At 31.7% G+C, this 22,578-nt stretch overlaps 1 protein-coding gene across 4 annotated transcripts in view; it reads left to right on the top strand.

Annotated features, from left to right (window-relative positions):
* Cwc22 (CWC22 spliceosome associated protein homolog) overlaps positions 1 to 20,390 on the top strand; it is a 54,517-nt gene extending 34,127 nt beyond the window's left edge. For all 4 annotated transcript variants that reach the window (XM_015481116.2, XM_048808111.1, XM_048808112.1 and 1 more), the window contains exons 12-20: positions 46 to 147; positions 1,385 to 1,466; positions 7,731 to 7,791; positions 10,781 to 10,858; positions 11,546 to 11,698; positions 13,305 to 13,432; positions 14,786 to 14,887; positions 14,981 to 15,201; positions 19,542 to 20,390. In XM_015481116.2, the coding sequence (XP_015336602.1) occupies positions 46 to 147; positions 1,385 to 1,466; positions 7,731 to 7,791; positions 10,781 to 10,858; positions 11,546 to 11,698; positions 13,305 to 13,432; positions 14,786 to 14,887; positions 14,981 to 15,201; positions 19,542 to 20,128 (1,514 nt within the window). In that variant the 3' untranslated portion in view covers positions 20,129 to 20,390. The remainder of the gene's footprint in view (positions 1 to 45; positions 148 to 1,384; positions 1,467 to 7,730; positions 7,792 to 10,780; positions 10,859 to 11,545; positions 11,699 to 13,304; positions 13,433 to 14,785; positions 14,888 to 14,980; positions 15,202 to 19,541) is intronic.
* The last annotated feature ends 2,188 nt before the right edge of the window (positions 20,391 to 22,578 follow it).

Below are 22,578 nucleotides of genomic sequence, written 5' to 3'. Positions count from 1 at the left end.
TTACTTGTTCATTAATTTTTTTCTTAAACTTATTTGGTCTTATAGAAATTCTTGATGAAGGAGATAGTGATTCAAACACAGACCAAGATGCTGAAAGTAGCGAAGAGGAGGAGGAAGAAGAGGAGGAAGGAGAAGAAGATGAAGAAGGTAAAGCTGTAACATATTTAAATAATAGTGTTGAATACTCTAAAATTAAATTAATTCTAATATAATACTACAAAACAATGATGCTACTGCCTCTAGTAGGTGAAGACTAGGAATACTGTTAAATAAGTTATGTCACAAGGCTGCCCTCCACTAGAAAGTATTAATACAGCCTCAAATGCCAGCATTGCTAAGATTGAGAAATCATGCTCTAAAAGGAAATTCATGTTTTTAACATCAGCATAATTTTAATTTTGCATTTTATGTCTTTGATAATATTAGAAACTAGAGAAAAGGTATATTCATGTGGAGTGTATGTGATTTATGTAACCCTGGCAAGAATGTGACAGATGTGAATGACTAGATATTTGCTATTCATTTTGGCAAAATAGCGTGGGGAGACCAAAAGCTGTGTTTGTACAGAAGCAGGCATGATGTTCTTCCTATTCGCCTTTGATTACATCATTTCATAGAAAAATAAGTGGGAACTTTACTATGGTTAAATCTGTTAATATTTATTAGAACATATATGTAAACCAGACATTATTTACAGGCATTACTTATTTGAAACTATTATAAGTATCTTTTTCTTTTAGGGATTATAATATATTTTAGTTCTGTCTTGCAGTATAATTATTTCAATAACATATTTTACAAAAATAGATTTAATTTTTCCAGCATTCTCTTTAAATAATCTAACTATCCGTGTACTATATTATACTTTAAAAGTTTCTTTGTTTTATATGAAAGACTGTCCAGATAACAACAAATATGCATAAGGCCAATTTTCATGTATTAAACAGCAGACAATTTTGACAAATGCACATATTTATAGTGGATCCATCCAGCCTGTCAGGATTGCAAAGCATTTTATTAAAATTAATATTTGCCTGTAAGTTATAGTGTTTCCAAATTATCAAAATATTATTTATAGTTATAAATAATAGCAGCATGAATGCAATCTTCCCTAATATCTAAATGAACAGGTGACTCAGAAATAAAAATAGTTTTCCTCACTTGATTCTGGACTACAAGCTAACAAAATGATATGTAAAAGACTTGAAGTATTATTACCTTTAATTAGGTAAATACTGATTTACACAGTAGAAAGGATTATTATTTTTATTATTAAAGTATAAGAGACTCTAAGTGGATGTATTGAAAAATATTATATCAAGATACCTTTTCCTTTCTTATTTATTATTCTGATTTTGTAATTGTTACGTTTAATTTCTTTCAGGTCAGAAAGTGACTATCCATGACAAAACAGAAATTAACCTAGTCTCATTTCGTCGTACAATATATCTTGCTATTCAGTCAAGGTAAGAGGATAATTGCTCAGGTTATTCTTTTTAATTAATTTATTAAAATATTGTTGTTGGTGGTATTGGTGGTGGTGGTGGTGGTGGTGGTGGTGATGGTGAAAGAGATTAGGGATTGTTTAGAATCTGATAACAGAAAACTAGAGCATTCTCAGCACCCATGTTTATGGACCCATCCTATGTCATCTCTTATAGTTAAATACATTTATAAAACAACTCTGTTAAAAACTAACACAGGGTTTAATTATGTAATGGGTACTTAATGTTATTGTTTTGTTTTCTCTAATTTGGTTTCTAATTCTGGTTCTAAGCAGAGAAGCTCTGTTTTGATGACTTTGGGATACTGATTTGCTATGCAGAGAGAAATAAATATAAATGGAAATAGGATTTGAGACTTGAGAAGGTTTTGAGGACCCTTTGAAGTCATATTAAGGAAGAACTACAATGATGTCATGAAAACAAAACTTATTTTCTTTGAAGACTATGAGTTTGGTTTTGAAGATAAATAAGAATATTAAATGCTAGTGCATCTGTTAGGTTGTATGTGAAATCAACCTATTGATTTAGTGGGCAGTGTTTACATTTTACAGTGTAGGAGGAATATTTTCTCAGTTTTGTTTTGTTGCTAGGTTTTGTATATTTCCATTTAGTATGATGTAATAATAATGATTCATAAGTAGGAGTCATCCTGTTTTCAGTCTGTCTGAAAACTTTTTGGCTTTAGATTCATTTTCAAATATTAAACAGCAGAACATGGGTTAGAAATTATTTTGGTTTGTCCTTACCTATTCTTTGCCTTTTACATGAAAAACTATAAAGTATCATTTTTCTATAAACTAAAGTAGAAGAGAAGAAATTTTTTGTTAAAGGTAAATAGTCTCAATAATAGTTTGACCTTTCATTTGTGTGTTCTTTAGAAATCTAATAGTAATCAGATGTGAGCAGCAGGTTCACTGTAGCTTTTTACATTAACTTTGAGGAGTTACAGGTAAACTCTTTGAATAAATATTTAAAAGAAATCTTTTGTTGTTGTTGACCTCAGACTTTGTGATCTCTGGATCACATAAAGAAATGAAAAATTAAAGCTTTGGGAAACAGGACAGCTTCTATCTGCTTCATAGTGGTACGGATCCTAGTTGTAAGTCTCTAATGTTAGTATTTATTAGGCGTGCCAGTTCCTAAATGCTGAATTTAGTATATGACAAAGGTTAGAAAAAAATAAAAAACACTTTAATGCATAGGTATTTAAAGAACTTGGATAGGAGAATTATCAAATTAAATAATAAAACATGATTAAAATGTTATAAAATATGGAGACAAAGAAGTGCTGTTATTGGAAAAAGTGCTGTTATTGGTCATTAAAATAGCTGAAGTGGCTTCCTTTAAAAAAAAAAAATGATACTCAGTCTTGATAACTTGTGAGATAGACATACACATTATTGATGAGTAGACTATCCAGGTCATTTGACCCTTTCTCATTATTATATTTCCTAAAGAAATGAATGTTGATAGAGAAGTATATGTGGAATTTTTCTGGGCAAAAAAAAAAACAAAACAAGAAACTCAATCTAAGATAAATAGTCTAGGGGTTGGGGTTGGGGCTCAGCGGTAGAGCACTTATCTAGCACATGCAAGACCCTGGTTTCCATCCTCAGCACCACATAAAAATAAATAAATAAAATAAAGGTATTGTTGTCCAAATACAAATTTAAAAAAAAGATAATCTAAATGTACAATTTATGCCACATTGAAAATCAGGTTAATGATGAATTATTATAAATGTAGGCATAGTCTGATACAGTCTTAGGTGAGGAAAAGTTTAAACTATATAGAACTGCAGTATCTTAACTAAAAAATAGGTAAGCAGAGTAGAAATGATACAGCAACTTATTATCAGAAGTTATCCTGAGAGGAGTTTGGATTCTAGTTTGGATTGTTTTAATGTCTTTTTCCCCATTGTTTTTTAATTTTCTAAAAGTCTTGTGGTTATAGCTTACCAGGCTGGAAGTCAAGAATACAATATAACCATCAAGCAAGGCACATGACTTTGAGGGCATTATATGAACACAATTTACTTTTAGAAATTGTATGATAAAACTAAGTTTTCACAACTCTGTGGTGGAGATTTCAGTTCTTAAATTTTTGTTGACTGGTCTCTCTAGTACTCTTATATTCTTATTGTTATGACTCCTTAAAATTATTCCTTTTTACTTAACACAAGACCTAAAACTACATAATTGCTTCCTATTGAAATAAAGTATTCCTATTCTTGCTTTTAAATGATGTTCTAGTCTGATTTGACATTATTAAAGTTGTAAGGTAGCATCACAGGGAGTCCTACCATGTCCCTGCCAATTTAAAAGTTTCTTAAAATGGAAAAGTCAATAAGCATTTTTAAACACAACTTGAAAACTTGTATCATATCAAGGCAGTAATTCAGTTCTGTCTTCTTTTTTCCTTACCCTCTCCTCAACCACTACTAACCTGTATTAAACCTAGAAGTCATTTTATTTAGCAACCTGAGAACTAAAATACCATGCAAATTTAATTCATTTAATAAGTATAATTGTGCAACTTCAAAACAGTCTTGTGTATAAGAATCATCAAGTACTTTTTTGATAAAATAAGAACACTTTATACATATTCAGTTTTGAAACAATAAAATAAACAATATGGATGATTTTAGGAAGAAATCTTTTGACTTTAGAAATAGAAAGATAATGATATTGCCAAAGTTCACTCATAGTTTTATAGAACATTTCATAATTAATATCACCTATAACAATGCAGTTAATTCTTATAACTGATAGATATGGTATATATATTTGGCTATATATGATTAGCACATAAACTGTTTATTATATTACAGGCATGGCTTGCTCTACATGTTATATTATTCTGTACCACAGTTTATTTCACTAAGTCTATGAGGTAGGCAGATGAATATACTATTCTCAATTTAAAGGGGAGATTATTGGGAAGCAAGAAGAAACCTTGTTTCTATAGTTAAGGGATATTACAAATTCTCAACTAGGAAAGAATGCAATCATTTTTATTTATTTTTCAAATTTTATTTGCATTCTTTCCTAGTTAGCAAACTTTCATTACTTTTACTAAGTGAAATATGTAAGTATAATGACTTATACGGACACTTTTGTTACTAAATTTTTATTCCATGAAATTTAAGTTTGTTAACTTGAAATAATCATTATTATTTTTAGAACTCATATAAGTTGTACTCCATCAAAATTAAAAGGACAAGTAAAAATAGAATCAATAAAGATTCTTTGTCAAGTTCGAAGGCTCTTATCCATGGGCTTTTTTGTTTTGGTATAAATATATATTTTAGGCATGATTAGTTGGAATATTCTGCTAAAAATTTATTGAAGTATTTTGATATTCTCAGATAATCACACATTTTCTGATTTAATCCATAATAGTTAAAAATCCTCCAAGTTAGGCTGGGATTGTGGCTCAGTGGTAGAGCACTTTCGTTGCATGCATGGGGTACTGGGTTTGATCAGTACCACATAAAGAAAAAAAAAAAAAACTAAATAAACAAAATGAAGGTATTGTGTCCACCTATAGCTAAAAACATTTTTAAAAAAAATCCTCCAAGTTCACATTCTTAAAGTTAGGAAACCATCTGAAGCATGTCTTATCTATATTCATTCACAAATGTGTGAATAAATATGTGAAATTGTTATGACCTGGAGTAATCTAAGGACACATGATGACTAAATGAGATATCCTAAATATGATCCTGGAGCAAAAAAAAAGGACATAATGTGAAAACTGAAGACATGTTAATTAAGTATGGAATTTAGTTAATCACAAAAAAATAAAACAAGAACAAAGAAAATGGACTGTCATGCATACTTTTAGATAAGAGGAAAGTAGTAAAATTTTTTCATCACTTCTTTGACATTTTTCAGAAATTCCAATTTTTTTCTGAGTAGTCATTCTGGTTTTAAGAGCTAGAAAAGAAAATAATAACATCTTTTAAAATGTTTTGGTATGGCTGTATTATTGTGTGTGTGTAAAATTTTATTTACTTGCACATGAACCAGTATGCTTATTTTCTTGGTAGCTCTGTAATATTCTTTTTAAAAAATGTTTTATTCATTCTAATCAGTTATACATGACAACAGAAAGCTTTTTGATACATTGTTCACAAATGTAGCACAATTTTTCATTTCTCTGGTTGTACACCATAAAGTCACACCACATGTGCAGTCATACATGTACCTAAGGTAATGAAGTTTGTCTCATCTCACTATCTTTCCTACCCCCATGCCTCCTCCCCTTCACTCCTTCCCCTTGGCCCAATCAAAGTTCCTCCATTCTCCCCACCCCCACCCAAATACCCCATTATGGATCAGCATCCATGTATTAGAATATTCAGCCCTAGGTTTTTTGGGAATGGCTTACTTCGCTTTGCATGCTATTCTCTAACTTCATTCATTTACCTGCATATATGGTATGGCTGTATGATTGAAGTTTGTCAATACTAAGTGTTATTGAGTGTTGCCTGATTATTTACTATTTTTATACTTTTTGGGGGGGGGGTATAAATGTGGAAGCCTTGTGTTTGGGTGTGAACTAAGATAACTTATAAAAACGTTGACTAAGAACTAGCTGTCATGCTGGCCTCCTGGACCATCTTTTATCTCTTCCTTACTTAAATCAGGGAGAAATGAAAAACTATGAAACAAAGTTAGAGAAATGTAAAACGTTCACAATACCTGGTAAAATTAGGTGGGGTTGTACTATGGTAGAATATCATTTCCACTTCTATGCTGGGATTTTAATGTAAGCATGAGGAACTGGATCTGTATTTTCCCCTGTCTTAATTACGATTTTTCCAAACTGCAGAATGTACATATCAAAGAATTGCTTTTCAAATTAAATGTTAATTGTGACGTCTTTATTGAGTGAGAAAAAATAATTGTTATAAGTATTTCTGTATTCCCGTCTTACTCCTAGGACTGTGTGTGTCCAGGAGCAAGTCTGGCAAAAACCTCCAAGTCTTGTTTTTCTCTCTTGAAACAAGAGGATTAAATCAGTTTGTCTCAAAATCCTTCTAATGTGCTTATTATGGACTAAATATAAATCAGTATAGTATCCTGTAGATGTTTCTACCTTCAGTTATTATTATTGATGTAGGTATGTATTTGTGAATGATGAATGAAAATATATTTCTTAGAAACTTTAGCTGATTATAAATACTTGTGAAAAATGTTAACATTTTATGCCTTTAGTTTGTATTAGTCCTCATTGTTAAGCGAAACCACTGTTTTATCTAAGTTTTTGAATGTAGTTACTGATATTTTTCTTCCTTAGATTTATTTAACAAATGTAGAACAGAACAGCTGATTTTTTTAGAAAACCTTAAGTATTACAAAGTATTCCTTGAGATCTAGTAACTAGTGCCCTGGATTTAGATTACTTATGTTTGTCTTCCAATATTGGATTGTCAAATCAGAATAGTTAATTAGTTCTTTATATGCAGTTATTATTCCCCAGTTTTTGAAAGAAAAGATTGCTAAGACTGAAGAATTTACCACTATTGTATGTCAGTTACCTGTGAGCAGCTGAGAAGCATTTGATAAGCCTAATATGATCATTTAAATGAGATAAACTTGTCAGCCATGTATTTTATTATTTTTTCCGCCTTAAAATGAAGAAAATCATACATGACAGAAACCCTTTATCTGACTAATTACAGCTTGAGTTTGACTAGTTTGAGAGAATAATAAATAACGTTGCATATTCTTTATCTTTCTCTTTTTGCTTTTTTAAAATTAATTTTATTCATATACCATAAAATTCTTTGTTTTCAAGTATGTTGTAGTTGTTCTAGTATATTCACAAAGTTGTACAACCATCATCACTAATTCCAGAACAGTTTTTTCACTCCAAAACCAAATCCTATATCCATTGGCAGTCACAGCCTAGCCCCTTAATTTTTTCTATGTCTATGGATTTGCTTATTCAGAATACTTTTATAAATAGAATAATACTATATGTGGCCTTTTATTTGTGGCCACCTCCTACTTAGGTTCCATCCATATTACATAGTATATTATTGGTGCTACATTCTTTGTAGAATTAGAACTATGTTGACTTTATATACATAATAAATAATAGCAATAACAGTTAAAAGAGTTTTTTCAAAACTGTAGTAAAGTAGTAGTCCCATATGACAGAGTGGTACAGTTCATCGCTGTAAGCTTTTATCTATTGTTACCATTTTATTTCCAGTTTAGATTTTGAAGAATGTGCTCACAAACTGCTGAAAATGGAGTTTCCTGAAAGTCAAACAGTATGTTAACATTCTTTTTCTCTCAGTAGAACGTTCATATCGGTTATGAAAATCTTTAAGGCAATAAATAGACTTTATAAATTGAAACAGTAACACAGTGCTAAATACTTATTTTTAAAATGTACATTTTCTGTAATTTTCTAATAACTCAAAGCTCAGGAGTCCTGGGGGTGTTTCATGTCTGCTATTCACTCCATTGAATTAAACAGGATGTTTGAATGGAATATTGGAAAAATAGGATGATTCTCTGAAAATACCATACCTGATGTAGGATTTCTGAATGATTGCCTGTAAATCAAGTTGTAACTGAAATATAGTAGGAAATTTGGTCCATCTCTTTATGAACAAATACCTTCTTTGTGGTAGGGATTATAAAGATCACACTTTTGCATTGCTCTAAATGGATACAGAAGAATCTGTTATTTTTTTCACTCATTAATTCATTGAACAAAAATGTATTGAGCATATATTGTATGTCCAACACTCTGCAAAGTATCAGGTATTAAGTGATTCGTAAATCACTTGAGGCCTTCTTTTAGTCCCAAGATACTCATCTTTTTTTTTCTCAGTATACTTCATTATTCAAAGTCTCTGAACCCTAATGCCCAGATAATAAAGATTAGATTGAATAGATTATCTTGTAATTTGTTTTAAATTGTTTTCACTTGCTCTCTGCCTGTGTAGATTTCAGGTCCTTGGAACATGAACCAAGATTTTAGTGGTTTTTATTTTCATACCTTGCTTTATATAAGTGGTAGACCCAGTACAGATGCTTCAGTGAGTGTTTGGGACTAAAAGGCTGTTAAATTTCTAGCTCTTCTAGCTTTTCTTGATTATTTGAGCTAAGTCACTTTTAGATAAAAAGTTCTTTGTCTTAATTCTTTAAACATGATTCATTCTTAACATGACTTGGTATAGAATTTTGAGAAAAATGAATTCCTTTGAAGTTAAAAAAAATCTTCAGTTTGTTTAACAATATATAGTAAGTGTCCCTATTTATACTCTGCCTGTACTTGATATGCCATCCTTAGAAGGAAATAAATATGTAAATTAGCTTTTAAAATTATAATTGACACTAAAATTACTGTATGATCTTATTACATGATTTGAGGAGTATAATTAAGTCATAAATGTTATTAATATTAATCCACACAGTAGTTATTCTAGCACCAACCTCAACATATTTTGATAATATTTTGAAGCATCTGAGTGCATTTATTTTCAAATGACTCTTAAGATCACTATAATATTTAATTGAAATGTTAAAATATTTAATTATTATAAGCCATAGGGAATAAACTTTTATAATTGCATTTAGCCTAGGGAAGAAAATAATTTGTTTTGCAAGTGGTACTGTTAGCAATGCTATCAGCATATTGTCATGTTTTATTGTTTAAAACCTGATTAACTGCTTTATTATTGTTAAACTCAATGTTGGTAGGAAAAGTTTAAAGTAAATTGTAGTATATCAAGTTAACATGGAAGAATTTAGGAAAGCCTCATAAATTTTCAGAACTGTGAAATTTTGGTAAAGTATACCTTTCACAACTCATTTATAAACATTTAATTGAGTTAACTTGTTGAATGATATTGTATTTAAAAAATTTAGCAACATAATGGCATTTGAAAGTAACTCCTGTGTTTTAAAATGAGGACTTTGAGTAGATTGTTTCATGGCAGATTATCAGCTTCTAGTGCAGTACTATATAAAATATTATGCACCGTCAAGTCATTTAAATAGCCCACAGTTAGCTATAAACTACTATGCAGGGTAGTAGAATTCTGTAACATATGTTCTTTGCTTCTCCAGGGTTCCCTTTGTGTCTCTTTACCCTGAGACCTTCCCCCTAGAGTCTCTGACATATAGGTGTATACAATAAATTCTTATTGACATAAGTTTTAGAATATTTACGATTTTTATTTAGGTCCTATCTGTGTAGTTAAATTTGACAAAATGTCAAGATTGTTAACTAAAAATATAAAACTAAAAATTAGTTGAAAGCATATACATTTTCATAGGTCTGCTTTCTATTTAAAGAGAGGAAATATATTTTAGTTACTGTATTTGGAAAAAAAATATTTTAAACTTTCTAGTAAATGTTTTATTATGAAAAACTAGTGTTTAGACAGTTCTATACTGGTGGTCAGAGAATGATTTCTTCCTATTTTGTCTCCATTCACTGTGTTATCTGAGTTTCTTCATCTGTGAAATTGCTACAATCAACACATATTTTATTAGGATTATTTCAGGAATTAATAAATCACATTTATTAATTAAAATCTGTAATTACTTCAGTAGAAACATTTGTGATGTGGTATTTTCTGATCAGGGACTTATTCATTCATTAGATCAACAGAATTTTCACAGAAGTTTTCAAGGTTATCTAAATAGGTGATTGGACAGTATATTCTAGCAGTTACGGAATGATTCCACCTATTTATCAAGATCCATCTATAGATAGATCTGTATGCATAGCATTTATTTTGAGGCTAAAAAATTCAGCCATGCACATTTTTTTCTTTGTTCTTCTAAATACATATGTCTGTATCATCCAGAGGGTCATTTAAGTTAAAATTGAAGTTACACCCATTTGTGCTTCTGTAAATGACTCATCATGTTCTGCCTTATCCATATTACCAACATTTATTTCTTAATAATTTTTTTGTATCTTTTGGAGGTATATAACTGAATTGTTAGATATTGTGTTGGTGAGTCTATATTTTAAAAATTCGATTTCCTTTTAGCAGTTTATTTGGTCTCTACCTGAGATAATTAATCTAATTTGCATAAATGGCTATAGATATTATCAGCTAGACTAAAGGCTTATTTCAAAAAACCCTCAATCTTTGCTTAAGCTTATAATTTTTAAAGTTTACAAAGTTGTAAAAGTTTTCCAAACTTGTTTAACTATCATATTGAGAAATTATTATGGAGCGTAGATCCGTTGTGTTTCAAATGGTTAATGTAATTTTCTTTTTTTCTAAATAGAAAGAACTCTGCAATATGATACTTGATTGTTGTGCCCAACAAAGAACATACGAAAAATTTTTTGGCTTACTAGCTGGGGTGAGTTCTAGCCTTGTTTCTCATCTCAGAATCTAATAGAAGTACTAAGGGTCAGAATTTTGACCACCAACATAGTAAATTAATAGTTCTGCTTTGTGGTCTGGTCTAATGTAACAATGTGTCTTCGCCAAAGGCAAATTGATCTTTACTTCCTTAGGTTTCCCACTGTCTTTAGCTTCCTTTATTCCCATTTCAGTTTTGCAGTGCTTTAACATTGTATATCATCCTTCAAGAACTTTTTTAAATTCTCCATGCTTTATACCAATTTCTCTATAGAGGACAAGTATATAATGTCTTTTCAAAATTGTAGATCAGTTAATGAAGTCAAGAACATGTTCAGGCAGCACAGAAAATCATGATCTAAAGTAATTTTTATTCCAAACTACCTATAGAGGTAGAAGTATATATTCTCAGTGTATAAATGTTTGTGTCTCAGATCAACTACATGTCTAATTTTGTTTTAGGATATGTAAATCCGGGTAGAAAACGTATGTGTAGTATGTGTATGTGTGTGTGTGTGTATAATGTCTTTTTTTGAACATCATGTAGAAAGATTTAGTGATAAGACTTTTTGAAGATATACAAAATACTTAATTTTGATTCAGTAAATTTAAGAATATTAATGTGTTCATAATTGTATTGACATTCAGTTTTTCTGGTATTAACATTCAATTTTTTATTTATTAGCGATTTTGCATGCTTAAAAAGGAATACATGGAATCCTTTGAAAGCATATTCAAAGAGCAGTATGATACAATCCATCGCTTGGAAACAAACAAATTGAGAAATGTTGCTAAGATGTTTGCTCACCTTTTGTACACTGATTCACTTCCATGGAGTGTAAGTTGTTGGGTCAATGTTTATGCTTCTTGCCTAATTCCCTTTTATTCTCAAATATGTGACCATATTTATTTTATTAAGAAGTATGCATTAAAATGAAATGGAATACCTTTATTCTGGCTGCTATCTTTAAAATTATGTTAATGTAACAGGATTAAAGCAAAGTTAAATAATACACAAGTATAAGAAATAATATCCTTGATATATAACAGTCAGATGCTTTTAATGACAGTATTTTCGGAGAAAATATTAATATTTTCATCTTCTGTGCACACATACATTCACACATACTCAGATCACAAAGGAGAGAAATACATACCCCCCATGTTGGTAGCACATGTATCTCTGAATTACTGTCCCTTTTTCTGAGAGAGTATGTTTCCATGGTTCCTCTTGTTAGGACTTGAGGGAAATGATTGTGATAGCAAAATCTGTTCTTTTGAGTAGATATTTTGACATTGGGTAAGGGATAGAAGAGAGATCCTGTAGTCATACAACAAGGAAAGATGTCCTTTAAAAGGAAATGTGCATCGAATTGAAAATTTGAATGTCTTTATTAGCTGTTTTTTTTTTTTTTTTTTTGTACAGTTATTATTCATTCACTGCCATCATTTAGCTACCACCTATGGGTCCAGTCACGAGAGATGCTAATCAGTCAAAGTGAATTAGATATGTTCCAGCTTTATGCAAGTGTACCATATAATAGAAGAGTGATATATCCATGGCAATGATACAGATTTCAAAGTGGTAGATTATTTTTAAAAGCCAAGCTACTAAAGGAATTTTAAAGAGAAAAAAGAAAGGAATTATATCCAGGTTGAAAGAGAGGAGCAACACATGATAGAATAACATAATGATAGAATAAGGCAACACAGATCTTAAAACATTGGATAATTTTTATGGTACCTTACATACCAAGTATACCCAGTTACATTAATAGGCATTTGTAAGCCAACCCAGCTGCCTAATCATAGTAATTTTTTACTTCCTTGTTTCCCAGTTTGAGAAAATGAAATCAAGTTTTGAACAGTTGACTAACAGATGGACTCCTGGAACACATAACCCATAAAAACTGGAGATTACTTTATTTTTTCCCCCCTAAACTGTGTCTTTATGAGTTTCAGTTTTTAAGCTACAGTCTCAGTGTTCAGAATATACCATCATTGTTTCTGTCTTTACTTTTATTGTGTATTGTTATATTCTGTACAGAACAATGGCCTTATGCTCTAAGTGGCATACAGACCATATTTTGATGAGTGAAGTTTAGGAGCTAGTAGTGATCTTCACTTCAACATTATGTGCTCAAGCAGCATATCTTCCCTGCTATAAAAAGCACATTACACAAGGAAGAAAATGAAATCTATTTCTGCAGCATCTTAACATTTAAAAATTAGTATAGAGAAGTAGTCTTAACTTTGCCAAGAAATAATACATGTCAGCATAAGAGAAGATATTTGGATATAATTATGGTTGAAGATGAAAATATCATAATTTCAAGAGAGGTTTTAATTTATTAGTCACTTTGTCCTGCTTTTTGAGAACCAATAAAGTTGGTTTAAAAACCAGTAAAGATAATAAAATCATCTATTTCTATTTTAATTTTCAGGTTCTAGAATGTATAAAACTGAGTGAAGAAACTACTACATCATCTAGTAGAATTTTTGTCAAAATATTTTTCCAGGAACTGTGTGAATACATGGGCCTTCCTAAACTTAATGCAAGATTAAAGGATGAGTAAGTATGTTTTAGTCTTATTGTCCTTGAGGGGTTTGCCCATGTTAGCAGACAGTTCGCCCTTGGTTGTAAAACAGTTATGAGTTAATCACTCCAGGGCTTTCTTTATCCATTAGTCTCCTCTGCATCTGCTGGTATGTGGCACAAGACAACTAAAAATGTTCAGGTGGTAAGAACACAGAATCATGCCTCTTTTAATTTAGTTGGAGTATACAAAATTATTTTTACATGTTTACTGGAATGTTTCAGTGATGAGAATTACAGTTTTTGTTTTCATTTTTACCCTGGTTTTGGGTGTTGAAATGATAAATAATATTTTGTTATGAATGAATATTTATATTTATATACAAATAAATATTAGTCGGGTAATTTTCAGATTATTATATAATACCAGGGTCTTATTTTAGGACTATTATGTAATCTCTGGCTCAACTTTCTTATTTCCTGTTTATTCACATTGTTCATTTTCAGTTAGATCAACTACTAATTCACATTACTGTGTCCTTTGAAATTTCTCAGTGACTACCTGCCAAATCCATTAGTCTTTCTCAGTCCTCGTGCTCCTTCATGTCTCTGCCCCATTAAATTATTTGCTCATGTAGATCCTGCCTTTATTTTCATTCTTCTCAGTCTTTGTGTCCTCCTCAACCTGCATCTCCAGAATTACAGTTCACCAAGATCTATACTGGGTTTCTCATGCTGTTTTTGACCTGTTCCCCCTTCTTTTGGATTTAGATATTTATTTCATGCCTGTCTACTTTATCAGGCTCATTTATTTCCTCTTCAGCAAGTTGTACTGTGGTCACACCAATTTTGCCAAGCTTGCTAAGCATGTCTGGCTCTTTCATGCTTCCTTACCTCTGTTTCTGCTACTGCCAGTCCCTCTCTGCTTGACCTGTCTAGCAGATGCTTAATCATTCTTATATTTTATATTTTACGTTATTCTATGAAACACCTTTTTCTGTGAAACACTTTTCCCTGACTCCATTGGATTGTCATGCAATGTGGAGCTCACAACCACATGTCCCAAATCAAATTGTATGGTTAATTTTTTTCTGTTTGTTCCCCTTCATAGATAAAGCAATTATATACAGTCTTCATCCTTGCTCTCTCCCTTTGTTGACTACTTCCTCTATTTCCTCTGTTTTGCTTGATGCTTTGTATCTCTGTATTAGTGTGTATATAAAAAAGTTTTTAATCTTAATTGTATAGTTGTAGAAATCAAGTTGAGTAAGTTAGTACTTGACCTTATTCATTTCATTGAATAATTTAATATGTAGGCTGAAAATGACTGTATAAGAATTTTCTATTTTTATTTGTTCTCTTTTATTGATGCTTTTTTTATTTTTTTAGAACTCTACAACCATTCTTTGAAGGATTATTACCACGAGATAATCCAAGAAATACTCGGTTTGCCATCAACTTTTTTACTTCTATAGGTCTTGGAGGTTTAACGTAAGGATAATTTTCAGAATTTTATTTTCAGTTTAAAAAATTATCTTACAGTTGCCTTTGAGGCATAATTTAACAGATTATATTTCTAATTAGGGATGAACTTCGTGAGCACCTTAAAAATACACCAAAGGTTGTTGTGGCACAAAAACCAGATGTTGAGCAAAATAAATCCTCCTTGACTTCTTCATCTTCAGCATCATCCTCTTCTGAGTCTGACTCCTCTGACTCTGATTCTGACAGCAGTGAGAGCAGTTCAGAGTCTTCTAGTGAGGAGAGTGACTCTTCATCCACCAGTAGTCAGAGCTCTGCCTCAGGTACTGAAGCCCATTCATTGTTCATTCTGCTCTTTTCTAACAAGTGTATCTCTGGTGATGTTTATGAGGAAATAAAATCATATAATTGCTTATTTGGTTTAAGAATTTGATTGCTTAAAAGCCACAATTAATTACTATAAATGATGATCTATTACTGTTGTTGTCTGTAGTGCATTACAGCATTTATAGTGCTGAAATTATATTTTGGAGTTCTTTTTATAGAAGTGAAGATATTTCCTTGGCAAGTGTTTATTTGACTGTTGACTGAAATATCATTCATAATTTTTATATAGGGGCTGTAGATTTTCACTTTTAATAATAAAAGTTTGTCTTAGTAATTGACAGGTATCACACATTTAGTGCATTCCTCATGTGCCCTGAGAATTTTCAGAGATCCCACCCAAATAACAAGCACTCAGATCAAGAATTACCAGTATCTAGAAGTTCATCTGGTTTATTTCATTCTTTGTGTTTGTGAGATTTATCCAAATTATTGCATTTATAGGTCATTCGTTCCCATTGCTGTGTAGTTTCTTACTCTGTGAATGTGTCACAACCTAAAATTTATCCTTTTTACTTGATGGACATTAGATTTACAAATAATATTCTCACAAATATTCTATGCATCATTGATGATCATATGTGTATGCAGAGAGTCACTGACTTACCATGATTCAACTTAAGATTTTTCAACTTTACAATGATGCCAGTACTGTATGAATTCCATAGAAATTGTACTTCCTATCTTAAATTTTGATCTTTTTTCAGGTAGCAATATGTGGTATAATATTTCTTGCAATTCCCAATTGTGGGTTAATGTAAGTGTTCTGAAGATGTTTAAGGTAGACTAGGCTAAGCTATGATATTTGGTAGGTTAGGTATATTAAATTCATTTTACAGTATTTCCAATTTACAATGAGTTTATTAAGACATAACCTCATTGTAAGTTGAATAGCATCTGTAGGCATCTGTACACATTTCTTTTGGGTATGTACCTATAGATGGAATCACTGTTGGAGGATGTGCATTTATTTGATTAGTAAATACTGCCATTTTTTGATCTATTATTCTAAATTATACTCTCACCAGCTAGGTATTGGCCGTCTTTTCATTTTAGCCATTCTGGTGGGATTGCATTGTAGTTTTAGTTTTGATTGGCATTTTTTTAATCACTAATGAAGTTGAGTATCACTTGTTTTTTATTGACTATCTGGATATTTTCTTTTTTGTTAAATGGCTGCTCAAACACTGTTATATTTCTTATTGATTTACAGAGTTCCTTCTTTATTCTGGATATATATGTCTTGCCAGTCACTGTCCCCAGTCCTTTTTCTCCAGTCCTGTGAGGCTGCCAGGACCCTGCTGTCTTTCTGTCTCTTCCCTTAGCAGCAGCCCTGTATCAGCAGATGCTTCCAGGGAGAAAGTGGCTATATAGAATGTCAGCTTACTTCTCTGTGCTTCTGAGTTCTCAAGTTTTGGCCTTTCTAGTCCTCATTTCTTCATAGATTCCCTGATGCCTTTTAATGTTTCAGCTTCTTATTTTGCATTATTTTAGACTTACAGGATAGATGCAAAAACAGTACAGAGAAATCTGCATCCAGCTCCTCCTAATTATAACTTTTGACATTATCATAGTTTTAGTTATCAACTGAACTATGGAAATTGACCTTGGAATATTACTAAAAATATTGCCAGCCAAAACTTCAGATCTTATTTGAATGTAATCAGAGGTAAAAAAAATGTACATAAATTGATGACAAACCAGCAAAGTAACGTTCTTTTTTTTCTTTCAGGATCCTACTCGCATTTCATTGCATTCTCTTCTACTGTAACCTCCCAGACTTTTTGTGTTTAATGGCTTTGACACTTCTGAAATCCTCTGCTCATTTATTTTGTAGTCCCTCAAAATAGATATTTGTGTTTTCTCATGATTAGAATGAGAGTAGGCATTTTGGCAAGGCTACTATAGAAATAGTGTGTTATTTTTTGTATACCTTGTCAGGGGGTTTATAATATTGGTGTTTTATTTTAGTGACATTAACCTTGATTGCTGAATTGAGATGATGTCCACTAGATGTCTTCATAGAAACTATTTTTCTCTATTAAATTAATATTTTATAGGGAAGTGATTTAATACTATGCAAATCTCTCCTTCAGCTTTCACTTACTAATTTTGGCAACCATTGTTGGGTCTTGTCCCCAACACTTATTACTGTGGTTTTAGCTAATGATGATTTTTTTTCTGTTTATCTCTCTTTTTTTTTCCCCCCCTACATTAAGTAATTGGATTTGTTCTGTAAGAAAGAGTTGTACTCACCCCCTCCCCTTTTTTTTTAATTCAACCATATTTTTAGGTTAGTATGGACTCGTGCATATTTATCTTAATCTATGGATTCAAATCCAATATTGTTACTTCATTTTGTTCAAATTATGTCACCTTTGGAATTAAGAGTTACTTCTGTTATAGCACCACAAGTTACTGCAGATCTTCAGTGCCTTTAAATGGAAGATTTTAAATTTTATCTGGTATTTTTAATTGTTTTCAGCAGGAGCACAGATCTTCTACAGTCTTCTTTATCCTACTTGGAAATGAAAATGCTGTAATGAAATGTTTTCAAAGTTTAATTCTAGTTCATATTTTCTGAAAAGATCTATTTTGTTTCACCCAAGATCAGCTCTGCTTTCTTGCATTATAGTGTCTTGGTTGGGAATTGTTTGCTTATCTAAAATGCATGTTATTTCTTGTTTGGTATGTGTGTGCGCGTGCCTGTGTATTTTCATGCTATATTTCAGAGAGATAGCACTTATTCCTGAGCTTTATATCAGAAAGCTGATCTATGTTCTCCTTTCTAGCTTATTTCAAAGTGTTTCACATAGTATCACATAGATTATGTGATACTATGTTTCATCGTCTATGTGTATATATTACTATATAGTTTTACATAGACTGTGTATGTCACATAGTATGTGACATCTAGAATTGTGGGGCTCTCAGTGTTTTGTATTATTAGAGCAGGATTCCATTTGCTAACAGAAACTTTTATTCTTGAATTGAAATATACAAACACTGTTCATTTAACATTTCCCTCTCTTAATTCTACAAAATTTATTTCATAGTCTTTGTTTTGAGAACAGATGACAACACAGCATGAATTGCTGCAGTAAGGAAGCTTGCTGGTTCAATGTTAATTTTCCATACCATATAATTCTAGTAGAGAACTTTGTTTTATTAATAACATGTTTAGTAGCATAAAAGCAGAATGAACTGCCCTCATATTAGAAAATTGTAAAGCAAACATAGCAGAGGGAGAGGGGATGGCATACCATTATGTGGCTGGGTTTCAGCGTCAGCAAAGCCCTGGGAGTGGTATAGAGCAGGGTCAGGAGGGGACATTGATTTAGCACAGGGCCAGATGGCTTCTGCTGGGGTAGCTGCAGATCAGCTGAGTTGTTTGAAAGGAACCAGAGAAATAAGTCCTTAGTGGCAAACCAACTGATTATACTGTGTGCCAGGGGTAGGCATTTGGCTCAGCAAGATTTGGGTAGACTTTGAGCAAGATTAGGCAATTTTCTTCCATGTTTTCTTCTTTCTGTATACATATAAATTTTTGAAAGAAATTTTAGTCATCTTAGCACTTTTGATTTATGTACCCAAATTAAGACGGGTAAGGTGATTAAATTTTCTTTATAGCTTAAATGGTGAGTTGTTTGACTGTATTTATATTTGTGGTTGTTAGTAAAATTGAATTGTTCAAGAGTTTTTAGAAGAGTGGTTTCAGAAACCAAGGCTTTGTAGGTATACCTATTGCCTCTCTCTGATAGCACCAGAAAGCAGAACTATTGTTTTCATAGAAAAAGAGTTTTATTTGAAAAACATATTGATGTTGTTAAATAAGCCCAGTTGTACCATTCTTTCACCTTTAGGAAATAATGTTGCTAGGGAATGTAATCACTGTATTTTGATTATGTACTGGGGGACCTGTCATGATATTTCATATAACATAACGCACATTGGCTGGAATTTCCATTTTGTCATTAAGTATGTGTGAGTGGAAATGTACCATTTCTAGTCACTTCCTAAAAACTTCTACAGCATTTGCTATAGAATTTAAAGTTTACTGTCTTGAGTATGAAACAGTGCTTTGGTAACTAATTGTGAGATATTGTATATTCTTAAAAAATATGCATCATGTAAATCATTGTTTATCATCAGACTTTCTATTCATTTTGACTTTGAATCCACTTATATGACTGAGAAACTTATGATGTATCTGTAAATGTTATTGTTAAATTATGAACTAAGATTTAAAAAGTAACTATATTTCATTTTACCTATGCAGCTAAAGATGTAAGAAAGAAGGGACAAGGGAAGACTAGAAGTAAAGAAGTAGATAAATCAATTAGGAACCAACAAACAAATGATAGAAGACAAGAAGAAAGAAGACCAGAACAAAAGCACCTGGAAACAAGGACTGAGAGAGAAAGAAGGTCAGAAAAACAAAGAAGTCAAAATTCAAGAGATCTGAATTGGAGAGATCCCATAACAAAACACATGTCAGACAGAAGTATTCCTTCCGATGGAAATAATTATAGTAGAGTTGGGAATAACCGAGATGAGGACATGTACATTGATTTGGAAAATAGACGTGGTGATCCAAAAAAGAAGAGAAGAGAGAGAAGAAATTCTTTTTCTGAAAATGAGAAACACAGACTCCAAAATCAGGACAGTGAAAATTTTAGAAGAAAAGATAGATCAAAGTCAAGGGAAAAGAATAGAAAACATTCAGGCTCTAAAAGTGATGAGGATAGGTATCAGAATGGTGCCGAGAGACGATGGGAAAAATCTGGGAGATACTCTGAACATTCCAGAGAATCAAAGAAAAATCAGGACCGGCGAAGAGAAAAATCTCCAACGAGGCAAAAATGATTCTACAGAATAACATAAACTGAACATGCCTTATATTCAGTTCAAACAAAGTATTTTTTACATTGATTAACAAACTTTGCAGAGAACTCTTGTATAAAGTACTGGTTTGTATTTGTAAATTTTTAAAATGTTTTCAACATGTTTTGTAATTGATATATCTCAAGGCCCTCCATAAAATTATTGGGAGAGAAAAGTCTCAACAGAAGGAGGATGTTAAGTCTTACTTATATTTTGTGAATAAAATGATCAAATGCTTATTGAATCAGTGATTTCTTTTCATTGACAAAATAGTTTTTCCTGAAAAAAATGTTTTTAGTTACTTAAAAATGTACTATAATTATTAGTGGCTTTTTGTGTCTCACTGAAGACCAAAATAGATGAACCATTTTAATTTAGTATTTTTACTTTAGTAATGAAATGTTATGAACTTTTTACAAGTCAGAGTAGAGGATTTATTACAAGTTTCATATTATGTCAAACAAATTAGGTAATGTGTAATTTTTTTCTCAAGTATTTTGGTGAAGCAGGGTATTTGTTAGTCTTTAAAATGATGCATGGCTATATTATGTAAAATTATTTCTCTGTTTGGTAACAGTTCTTTCTCTCTGAACTACCACATATGTTAAATTAAAACTCTTCTATTTCTCAGCTCTGAAGTTCTATCATTGGTGAGTTAATGTGTATTTAATTTGGATTAATATTTCTTTCAAAAACATATGGTCATGAGATATGCAAAAAGCCTATGATATAATTTCAATTTTTTATAAGATTTTTAAAGGCTTCCATCATTGTAACTTTACTAATTATTATGTGACCATATTATTTATTACCATTGAAATAAAATATCACCTCTGAGATCTTAGATTTGGTGACAAGTATTTAACTGTTTACTAACTGAATTTCTTGTGCTTCCCTGCTTTAAAAGTAGATACGGTCCATTCTAGTCAATGTCTGGGCTCAAGACTACTGGGACCACCATCTTAATGTTAGCCTTCAGGCATCCCTGGATTCAAAATGTCTTTCATTTTTGTTATTTAAAATTTAGCATAGTTAATAATAAAGTCCATGTAAATAAACTTACCTGCTCCCCTCAAAAAAATATTAATTGGATACAATAGCTTAGATAAAGATTTCTTCTTTAATGTTTCTCTATTATGATGGTTGCCAGATGGTGAGTGTCTCAGAAGAGACCATCACAGGCACAGTGCATTTCACAGAACTAGCTAAGCCGTTGGATTTAAGGAGCTTGTTGGTTCTTAAGTCCTAAAGGAGTGCTGATCTAGACTAGAAATCTTAGTTTACTCTCTTTATTTTAACTTTAGCTTATAACTTTTAAATGTGAAAATAAGAAACTTTTTTTTTTTCTGAGTACTTAAGATCTTAATACTTATTTTGTTTTGTGTTTTGTGGTTTTTCCAGGCTGGCCTCAAACTTGCCTTTCTCCTGCCTCAGTCTCCTAAGTAATTGGGATTATAGGAATGTGCTACCATGCCTCAATTAAGACCTTAAAAAGCTATTGAAGTGAATTGATTTAAAAATATAACTTAAAATTAACTTTTACTATATGCCTACGTTTGTTCTATGTACTTCAGGTAAAACAGTGAACAAAAGTGAATTTTCCATCCCCCACATCACCTGTTTTGATACTACTATTTATTCTAAGAATTCTTTCACCTCATCCAAACTTCTGATCCATTGACTTTGTTACCACCTGTGTCCACCACCATTTCTTCCCTTCCTTGTTCCATGGCCTAATTGGACGGATGAATGAACAAATCAACTAATTTAAATAAACAACCCTATGAGAATTGGCATTGTCTCCCAAAAGAAGAGACCAAGGTCCAGAAAGGCTAATTAGCCTCATAATTCTTAACTTCCAAGGCCAGTTTTTAACCACAATCAGCGTCATTGCAAAACAGGTATAAAGGATAAAAGCTTAAAAGAAGTGTTTATCAGCTCTGGCATCTAGCAGCTGTGTGATCCTTCTCTCACTTTCAAATTCATCTGTAAAATTCTTACCGTGTCTACCTTACATGGTTGTGATGATTAAATGAGATTGAAGTCAAAAGGCCTACACTAGTATGTAACACAAAATGGGCACAGAACAAATAGTTGTCTTCTCCCCACCCTGGGGCCCCCCACTACACAGCAAAGACTTAGAAGGACATTCAGGCTCATTGACTGGTGCATTATTAAGTGATTTCTTTCATCCCACCTATAATAATATTTATTATAATTTCTTTAAAAATTGTATTACGGTATTTACACAGAAAATGAGTGGGTTTTCTAGAGTTAAGGTGTGACGGAGTAATTCTTTGTCACTTATAGTACTTTTCCAGATGTGTATATCCTTTTAACTCAAGCAACCTGCTGCTTTTATCATACCACTTACTTCACATTTCTCAAGTGTGTTGTCAGGAAAAAAACATACTATAATATCAGGGACCTCT

The sequence above is a fragment of the Marmota marmota genome, unplaced genomic scaffold, assembly GCF_001458135.2.
Source record: "Marmota marmota marmota unplaced genomic scaffold, marMar, whole genome shotgun sequence".
NCBI lineage: Eukaryota > Metazoa > Chordata > Mammalia > Rodentia > Sciuridae > Marmota > Marmota marmota.
Note: the sequence above shows the minus strand (reverse complement) of the source record. Positions and strands in the feature narration are given on the sequence as shown.